The sequence below is a fragment of the Lepidochelys kempii genome, chromosome 20 (genome assembly GCF_965140265.1).
Source record: "Lepidochelys kempii isolate rLepKem1 chromosome 20, rLepKem1.hap2, whole genome shotgun sequence".
In the NCBI taxonomy this organism is placed as follows: Eukaryota; Metazoa; Chordata; order Testudines; family Cheloniidae; genus Lepidochelys; species Lepidochelys kempii.
In genome coordinates this window covers 5,811,548-5,821,752 of record NC_133275.1, presented here as the reverse complement: position 1 = coordinate 5,821,752, position 10,205 = coordinate 5,811,548, and the positions used below count along the sequence as shown (strand labels likewise).

The following is a 10,205-nucleotide window of genomic DNA, read 5'->3' as shown; positions in this document are numbered from 1 at the left end:
AGTTTTATGCTGTTTTCTTTTTGAGTGCAGTTACGTAACACCCCCCCCCAAATCTGCATTTGTAAGTTACGCTTGCACACTAAAGAGATTGTATCTTTCAATTCACCTCATACAAGTACTGAAGTGCAATTTCTTTTATCATTTTTACAGTGCATATATTTGTAATAAAAAATATAAAGTGAGCATTGTACACTTGGTATTCTGTTGTAACAGAAATCAATATTGAAAATGTAGAAAAACATCCAAAAATATTTAATAAATTACAATTGGTATTCTATTGTAGAACAGTGTGATTAATTGCAATTAATTTTTGTAATCACAATTAATTTGAGTTAATCACGTGAGTTAACTGCGATTAATTGACAGTCCTAATTTTTAGACATAAGTTAAGGTTTGTGCAGAGGTTTGCCAGGGCTCAACCCTGGCATCTCTGGGATTGCTGTGTCAGTCAGAAAAGTAAAAAAAAAAAGTTCTTGAGCCCTGGGCATCTTTTTCATTACAACTTAAGCCCTGTTTGTAGAGCTGCGTGACCCAGAATGCATTGCCCCTTTCAGAGCACACGACATTTGAAATATCCACACTACAAGGGGAGACCTAGAAAGAAGACTGCTGCATCTGTGAAGTGCCTTCCAAGGACTCCAGATGTGGGTGGCAGGAATGGATTACAGTCTTCCCCTTCTTGCTGTAGGCAGAGTGTGGTATCTGAACAGCTGGATGCCACTGGGCACCTACTTTACACTGCCCCTGATCTGCAGGGCATAGCGCACTCTGGGCCATGCAGCCTCAGAATGGGAGATATTTTAGTTAATGCTTTTACACTGCTGCACTAACCGAGTACTTTAGATGGTTCTCTGAAGTTCAGTGTTTGGGCTCTAACATTCACCAATTCATAGGGAACAGAACACATTAGTACATTTGGTAAGGTCCATAAAGAAAAATGGGACAAAATGCAGATTAAAGGGATATGTTATCCAGGAGAAAAACATTTGATGCTAGAGTACTTCTATTGCAAACTCTTTGAGCGACAGACCATCTCTGTACGGACACAGGAACTCCCACACTGGAGCAGAGCCAAGGTCCATCTAGTCCAGTATCCCATCTCTGGCAGGGGCCAGCACTAGATTCTTCAGAGAAAGGTGCAAGAACACCAAAGTAGGCAGACACAAGGGGCAGGCTATCCCACATCAGCCTCACCTTGAGTAGTTAGAGATTGGCGTAAACCCTCTGTGTGTGTGTTTGTACAGGTCCTGGCATGCTGGGGCACTGATCCACGATTAGGGACACCAGATACTACTGTAATACAAGTCAATAAGTATTGCAAATTGATAATACATAGATTAGCCAGCTAAGAAGTTGAGAGTGGCACGTCAGGCCAGTTGCAGTATAAAGTATTCAAAGTCCAGGGCAGAAATGCAGGAGATTAAAAGAGCCAGGGACTACTCCACTCAAATGATACTTCTTAGTGGTAAATAATCTCAGATTTTATTTGTCTAGCAAGATTCAGTTCTACAAATTATCCCCATAAAGTGCAATTCTATACAATAGTAACATTTTCTTAAAACAGGTTCATTTTCTACTTCACACTAATAATAACAAGCTTTCTTCAATGAAACATTTTAGATATTATCAGTTTCCTTTTCAGATTTTGACTGTTTGGTTTTTCCTCCCCACTAGCATAGCTATTTCCTCTAAAGTAGGATAGAGAAAGATGCCGGTTGATTTAGCCCAAAAGAAATGGGGAAGCTGAGTTGAATTACAGTGAATTTAAGAACCCTGAAATCATGATGTGCAAGAGTCTGGCTCAGAAGCAGCCTACAGAATCATTTGTCCTGCATAAGAAGTGAAGAATTGAAAACTAAAATACATTGTGCTTAGCCCTCTGTATCAGGGTTAACTGGCTATTATACATCCTAAGATATAAACTGCATCTCTAAAATGAGCATTTGAGACAGGCAATTCCCATTAACTTAAATGAAATCAGCTCAAGTCTGCGCTCAGACAAATCCCCATGCAAAAGTGAGCCAATGTCTGGAGAATCTACACAAGGATACTTCATATGTAATCTTTACATCCCTTCCTTTAGCGAAAATATACAGAAGTACAAAAATGGTATTCTAAAATACTGGCCCTTACAAACTGGTACAAAGTTTTCCTGTTAAAAGAATGCAGCAAGTACACAGATCAAACTGCTCAGTTATAGGTTCCCTAGCTTCAGTGACACCCAAGAACTCTCAATACAACATATATCTAGAGCAGTAGCTTCAAACCACTGCATGAAGGAAAAAGGCCCAAGAGCTATATGGTCCATACAAGGAAATCAGTATGACGACACCACCGGAGTGCTGCACCTATTGAAACACAGCCATCACTAAGACGGCAGGGTTTTGATACACTGGAGATGGACACCAAGTTTTCTGAGGGTCAGTAAGCAAACCAGCACCTCAAATAGAACGCATGTTGGTTAGTTCCAATGATTTCCCCTTCCAGCATCTGTCACAAGTTCCAGCTACAGAGAATAAATATGAGTGCCACTCTCTCCTGGAATGACTATACGTAGAAATCCTACTAACAAAATGCCATAACATATTTTAATGGTGTGCTGCCACTGAGCAGAATGAGGGGCAAGAGGAGTTTCACTGAAACAGCACTTTTGTCCGAAAAGGACCAAAAAAAAAAAAAAAAGAGCAGAGCCCACCAAGCAGCAGCAAAACTAAGGCAATGACAGAGTCTGAAGCCTTCTTTGACTTTCATTAAGTCAAAGATTATTTAAAACAGTTCCTTGATTTCTTCTGGGTTCAATTCTAAGAAATTTGTTGCAATATCTAAATACCAGATCAATGTCAAGTTATAAGTGGGTGGGAACTCAGCACGTTTTGGGGAGGATCAGACTAGATCACAAGTGGACATGCTCTCAAATCGCTGCCTAAAACGTAAGCAGTGCAGCCAAGTTGCATATGCATGAATGTGAAGTGCCACATGATTTCAGACACCTCCTGTTCACTCCAAGTTTCTCCAAGGACAGCCATGATCCCTCTAATTCCATTTAAAAGCTACCTAGTGATCCTGCCTACAGGTACTAATTTATAATAAAAGTCAGTCTGCATGATCACTTCCCCAAGAGAAGAATTAGTTGACTCCGGTGTCTTCAAAGTATCCTCCTCTCTTTGGTTACACTATCTAGAGTAGGTGGGGTGGACACAGGCCGAGGGTCCTGGACAGCTGTGGAATTAGCACCACAATCTACATAGTGATATGTTTCCAAGGAGCTCTGAGTCACATGGCCGATGTAGGAGATTTTCACTGATGTTCTGGAAGAGAGAGATTCAGTTCAGCTCAGATAGGACAGGTTATAATTAATTCACTTAAATCTAAAGACACTAATCTGGGAAGAGCTGATGAAAATATCAGACAGCAATAGGAGTGGCTCTGCTTTTTAGTAATCTCCTTCCCCTCAAAAACTGCTGACTATATTGGGCATTTATACAGCACTTATCATTGGGATAGAGGTACTAAGATAAGGGATGTTTGTTAGTTTGTGGGACATTTTCTTTCTTTACCAGAATTTGCAGGGTGCATATCAGATTTTCACATTTATGCAACTAAGCTTTAACTGTTCTGCATTCTTCACAGCTGTTGGGGCCAGCAGCCTGCTGCAATTTACACTCACCATATTCTTAAAGATAGGCAGCAATCCACATTGTGCCCTAGTTAAAAGTGGAATCAAATTTCCCATGCCAAAAGCCGAGACTGACATGGGAATCACTGCTACACAGAAGGCACAAGGAATAGGCACATATAGCCCTCCCCTCTGCTGCTTATAGAATAGAGGAGAAACTAAGCCCCTTTGATTATTAAAGGCCCACTCAGCTTCCACATTACACAGCTTTTCTTTGCCTGCAGCCAGGGCTGGTCTCTGAAGCCCTTATTCACCTGAGTAGCCCTACTGCAGTCAGTCAGAATACTCATGAAAACAGAGCTAGCGATTCGGCCCTTAGATCATAGTGGGAATCTGTATGACAGATACTGAAAGTTTCTTCAGATACAACCATCACCTGCTTTGCCATCCCGATCCCTCTCCCAGTTCTTCCACCAACTGTCCTCTCCTACAGAGGGTGACTCACACTTTACACAGCCATATCTCCTAGCAGCTGGCCAGACCTCCAGACACATGAAACTAACTTGGGATGCTTCCCAGAAGGAATTGGTATGCAGTGCTACATACAGGTTAAACTGTCACACTGTAAGCAACAGTGCTAGTCCCAAGCCCGGATAAAAGAGGAAGGTTCTGTTAGGTTTGTGACCTGCTAAGGTAAAACTTTACTGCAACAGAAACAGTCCAGTTAAACCAAAACTTGAAGACGATAAGTGCAAATGAAGCTCAAAATGCAAGTATGAGATCTCAGTGAAGCTGGTATCTCAAGACATCAAATCCCAATGACCAAATCTGCACATCTGGGAAGGAGTACCACAACTAGCAAGTGATCACAATCAATGAAGGAACTGGACTGACCAATGTGTCAGCAGACAGAAGGAACTCAAGTCTAAGATAAGCCTGTAATTTTGTCACTGCAATTCTATTTCCAGTCAACAGAGTGCAGTAGAGCAAAAGAAGAATTACATACCTCATGAAGATCACTATGTTATGCACCTTGACCTTGGGTAATGTGCAAAAGAAACTGTAAGAGACCAACAGAGAAACATGTTGGAAGAAAGACTAAAACAGAGTTTGATCCATAAACTTTAGAAAGGCATTTTTAAAATTTCTTGGGCAGCCTGGAACTCCCTTTTTGCTTCGGGGCTGCTCTGGCTGAACTGTCCATTTAACAATTTAACATTTAACAATTTTTTTATATTTGAAAAGCGTGGTACAGATGACCTGTCGGGTCTGATATTTTTGACCAACAGGAACTCGTTAAATAAAGCCGCAGGAGTCAGATCAGTTTACTCAGTGATATCCAATTTATGCAGATTCTTTGCATGAAATGCAGAGATAAATAATAAATAATCCTTACTACACATAGGAGAAAGGTCCACCCATCTCGGATTTCACAGTGAAATTCACCTGAAAAGGACAAGACATGTTCAGCAAATAGTAAAATGAAATCAGAAATTAGAGACGCAAGTGACCTTCAGTATTAAACCAAGTCAGGTTATTCCCTACAATACGTTCTCCTGTGCTTTGTCCAGTCCAGCTATAAGACACTCTAGCTGCAAGGAGACTATTTCACCATTCAAAGCCTAATCCACACAACCATCGCTGAGTCAGGAAACAGAGTAATACCACAGTTAAAATGTGTCATGGGACAGGACCCAACAATGCTGTAAATGGAGTCTCTTGACTTGGTTATAGCTGTGGTGTAGATGAAGGTTAGCCTGTACATCTCAGTGTCAGGAAGGTTCCTCTTCTAGCCTAGATTCTCCCTTGTTTAGTTTCATCCTATTACTTCTAGTTATACTCTAATTTGACCCCTTTAGACAAATTTCTCCCTCTTCTAGACATTCACAGCATTCAGATATTTGTCAACCAACATATCACAAGTGACACTTAAACCAGTTTATTTTAATCATTCTTCCAAAGTCAGCCCCTTTCACCCCCAGAAGTATTTCTGATGTTGTTTGGATTTCCTCCTATTTATCAGCATCTTTTCCCTGGAACCCAACAACTCATTCCAGATATAGCCTTACCATAGCTGAACAGAAGGAGATTACCTTGGCATAACACTTCTTTATAGTGGTCCCAAAGGCTGCATTGGGTTGGGGTTTTTTTTGGTCACTGCCATATCACTTGGCAGGCATTAAGACTTGTAGATCTTAATATTACCGCTTACCAATTACTTCTTAACTACACTGTCCAGACTCACCTTGTCCCACCCAACTTACTTTGTTAAGTTTTGTAAAAACTGTTCAACGTTCAATCATTTAAAACCATCAACTTCCCTAGTGTCTATCCAGCATTTTCTTCTTTCATCAATATATGTAGTAGACCCTTCATTCCTGCTTTTTTTCTTTCTAGATTTGTTCTTTTCCTGTCAGCCCTAACTTCTTTATTCTTGTCTAGTCCCACCCCAATTCTGCATTTCCAGGACAGGCTGTGGTTAGCTACACAAGGAACTGGTCAAAGATATGAAGCCTCACTGGTGATATCTCACCACTTGCATTTTAATGTAGCTATGGGTCCCATCTGGTTAGTGCACAAGCTGGGAGGAGAGAGGAAGAAGGGAGGGTGTCTCTCTCTGTGCAGAAGGTCCCGCTCATTAGTACAGGGGCCTCAGTCATAAGTCATCTAACTTTTTCAGTTGGGCCCATCAGGCTGTGGGTCACTTCCAAAGGCCAGTATCACCAGCAGTAGGGGATGGTTCAATACTCTCTACAGCTTAAGCCCCAGTGCATACTCAAGAAAGGCTGTAATACCAGTTTGTCGCTCAGCGGCTGGATGCGAGACACATTGGTAATCTGTTGGGTTCCAACCACAGTGTTCATGTACTGCACCTGGCTGGCTATGCTGGCTACTGCGACTGAATAGAAATTGGAGTTTCTGATCCTCAGGGTGGTCTGCACCAAGAAAGAGAGAAGATACATCAGAATCCGAGTCCTCCAGAGTTCAGCAGCAAACTCACTCAAGACAAAAGGATTAGACAGAGCTTTACCGTGATGGCAAGAATGACAATGGAGTTTTTCTGGTCGAACCAAACTTGAACCCCTTTGATGCCCTCATCATCCACAAGGACCGAGTGTGGAAACAGGAAGAAAATCACCAGCCCTGATATCAGAAGGCAGAGCAGCACAGACAGCAGCACATAGAGCTTCCTGCAACAGACATGAACATTTTACCCACTTTGCCCTGATACTGAACTTGTGACTGGAGAGTCTCAATTTACAAACATGAAGTGATTTTAAAGGCTCCGTGGAAGGTAGGAAGCATATTATCCCCACTTTACATATGCATGAACCATGACACAGAGGGACTCAGTAAGTCTCTGGAGCAGTCATGAGGAAACCACAGATCTAAGCTACTTGTATGGTCCCCATAACCGTAGCATCTGAGCACCTCACAATCTTTAACGTATTTATCCTCACAACAAGCCTGTAAGATGGAAATGATAGCCCTGTACTATTTTACATGTGGAGAACACAGGCGCAGAGATGCTAAGTGACAGGCCCGAAATCAAACAGGGAATATGTGGCAGAGCAGGGAAATGAACTCGGTCCTTCCAAGTCCTAGGTTACTGCCCAAACCACTGGGCCAATCTTCCTCTCTCTCACAAAGTCCTGGCTTGTTTGTTTAAAGCCAATGGGCACTGTTTCCTCCCATACAATGAGAGACTAGATCACCAGCTGTTACTAATGAAGTTCCAGCAGTATAAAAACCAGGAGAAGAAAAAGGACTGAAAGAACAAAGGATCCCTGGAAAAATATCAAGTGCTATACATAAACCCCTCCCCCAGCTATCAGACAATGCGCACCCAAGCTTCCCTGGAGAAACATATCACAAATAATAAGTGCTACTCTTACATGAATAAGATTAAATTGGATAAGGTGTCTAAACGACTCAAATAAAGAACTGGCAGCCCTTTAAACTGAGGCATTTTACCAAAAAGAAAGGGATTGAGTATACCAAAAAGTGTAAACATGGCACTCACAGAGTCATTTCCCCCCCCATTAATGTTTTCAGTCTGGTGCTTCTGATGTTGAGAAGCCAGAATTTCTTTTAAGAATGTAAAAGGCATGAACTGGAGTAGCAATGGGGTTTTCATGCACACCCCAAGAGTGGGAGTTAATGGGAAATATTTAGTTACAGCTGAAGAAGTGTTTGATGGCATTATCTTAGATTAAACTAGAGCATGGAAGGCAGCACAAAAGGAAATGCAGAGCCAGTGCAATATTTAGTTGTGGCAGTACAACCAGGCACCAAATGAGAAGCAGTCGCATTTATTCTTCATGAGAAAGATCAGTGGACACGTGTTAGACTCTTTGAACTTACGTTCTCTGGGGACGTAGCCTCTGGTCACTGTATGGTATTAGAGCCACCAACTCATTGACCTGCTCTAGAAGACAAAAAGGAAAAAGCTTTGTCAATTTCACCCATTTGCAAGGTCACTATGCACTAAGCTCCCTAAAACTGAGGGCACTGGAAATGACTAAAAGCCGCCAAGGGTTTCTGGGTATGCATTTTAATATCGCGCTCCCTCAACATGAGAAGGAACATGCTTTCCTAGACTGTAGCGGACAATACAAATATCACAGCTACCAGCTGGATGGATTTGAATAAACAGTCTCATTGCTTCTTTGCCTTGACAGTTAAAGAACACTATGGGACAGATGGCCCCACTATGAGACTATCTAGCCCAAGAAACCTTTTCTTTGTTAGTCCAGTGCCTTAAGATTCTCAAACACTATTTAGGAGCTTTGGTCTTGGGAAGTGAACCAGGCTTTGAAGAAGGAACTTGTTAGGAGATATGGGATGAGTACAAACCTAATTCAGTGCACACTTCTTTCTACACCGAAAGTTCATTCAAAAACTTTTTCTATTCAACAGGAGAAACTAAAACAGTAGCAGAAAGAGAAACAATCAAGGGCAGCCAAGTACACGTCAGAAGAGATTTGGAAATCAAAGAGGGAAATTTTGAACCAGATCCTGAAATGAATAAGAGTTTTACCTAAATAAGGAAGGTTTCTAGCCCATGAGTAAAATGCTTTGGGAGTGAAGTTTCAATACAGATAGGTTCACCTGTGGGAATACAGCCAGTGCCTTGGCAAGTTGGGCAGGTGATGCTGTCCCGACCGGTGAATTCAACATATGGAAACTTGGCAATGTCTTCCTCACGATCTCTGCTGTCTAGTAAGTCCTCATCATTCTCTCTTCTCTGCCTGGAAGACACGTTACTACCAAGAGAGAACAGACATCCCATGGCAACAGATGAAGAATTGCTGGATGTCCTAGAAGGAAAGTTGGGAAGAGCAGGGCTCATGATCAGATAGCATTCCCTCCTTCACTGAGGGACAAGTTGCTCTTCATCCCCAGGAGGTATGCCCCTCCCTTTTTATTCCCTCCCCTATCCACACAGAGGGACAAAGACCCTCCTTAAACGCCCCCCCCATGCCTCCTCCACCTGCACTCCCCCGCCCAGAGGCATTCCACCCCTCTCACCCCAGAGAACTAACCCCCCTCCCTTTCAAGAGAGGTTTCAGAGTAGCAGCCCTGTTAGTCTGTATTCGCAAAAAGAAAAGGAGGACTTGTGGCACCTTTGAGACTAACCAATTTATTTGAGCATCAGCTTTCGTGAGCTATAGCTCACTTCATCGGATGCATACTGTGGAAAGTGTAGAAGATCTTTTTATATACACACAAAGCATGAAAAAATACCTCCCCCCACCCCACTCTCCTGCTGGTAAGAGCTCATCTTAAGTGATCACCCTCCTTACAATGTGTATTTTTCCATGGTCTGTGTGTATATATATAAAATCTCCCCACTGTATTTTCCACGGCATGCATCCGATGAAGTGAGCTGTAGCTCAGGAAAGCTGATGCTCAGATAAACTGGTTAGTCTCTAAGGTGCCACAAGTCCTCCTTTTCCTTTCAAGAGAGGTACACCCCCCCCCCATACCTCTCCCACCAAGAAGAGCCAAACCTCCCCACCCCCAGGCCAGACGCCCATTCCACCCGCCCTGCTTCCAGCAAGCCAGAAAAACCACAGGCCCCAGGGGCAACCACCGCCCCCCTTCCCAGGCCACCCGGCCTCCTCTCCCCAGGGAGGACCGAACCTCCCCCCTCACACACTCCCCGCAGGGACAAGGCCCCGCCCCCGCTTCGCCCCCTCCCCTCAGGGGCCCCAGCACGGCCCTTCACACCTACTCAGCAGTCTCACCTTGACAAGCCGGCTCCCCGCACTGCGCATGCCCCCGCTCACGCGTGCGTCCCTATGACGGCGCCTCCAAACGCGACCCGCGCAGGTGGACGGAGGGCGCGGCCAAAGGGAAGCTCCGCCCCTCCGGGGACGAGGCGGGGGAACCATATTGCGCAGGAGGGCGGAGAGGAGGGGCAGTTGGGCGAGGGAAGACTCCGCCTCCCATTGACCCGCCCCGTTCTACTCCGCCCCACCCAACTCACACTGCGCGCGCGCGCGCGACGAAAAGGGCGGGGCCAAGATCGGGTCAAAGCGGGGGCGAGGCTTAGAGAAAGTTCCTCCCCTCAGTGACGATAAGC

The 10,205-nt window shown here is 43.8% G+C and overlaps 1 protein-coding gene across 1 annotated transcript; it reads right to left on the bottom strand.

The window, feature by feature from the left end:
- Positions 1-394: 394 nt before the first annotated feature.
- Positions 395-9,976, bottom strand: TMEM106C (transmembrane protein 106C). The gene is made up of 8 exons (XM_073318614.1): positions 9,868-9,976; positions 8,729-8,937; positions 7,982-8,045; positions 6,648-6,807; positions 6,412-6,552; positions 5,013-5,062; positions 4,623-4,676; positions 395-3,308 (listed from the first exon to the last, which is right to left on the bottom strand). The coding sequence occupies exons 2-8, from the start codon at positions 8,907-8,909 to the stop codon at positions 3,146-3,148; spliced, it is 813 nt and encodes a 270-aa protein (XP_073174715.1). The 5' UTR covers positions 8,910-8,937; positions 9,868-9,976; the 3' UTR covers positions 395-3,145.
- Positions 9,977-10,205: the final 229 nt, after the last annotated feature.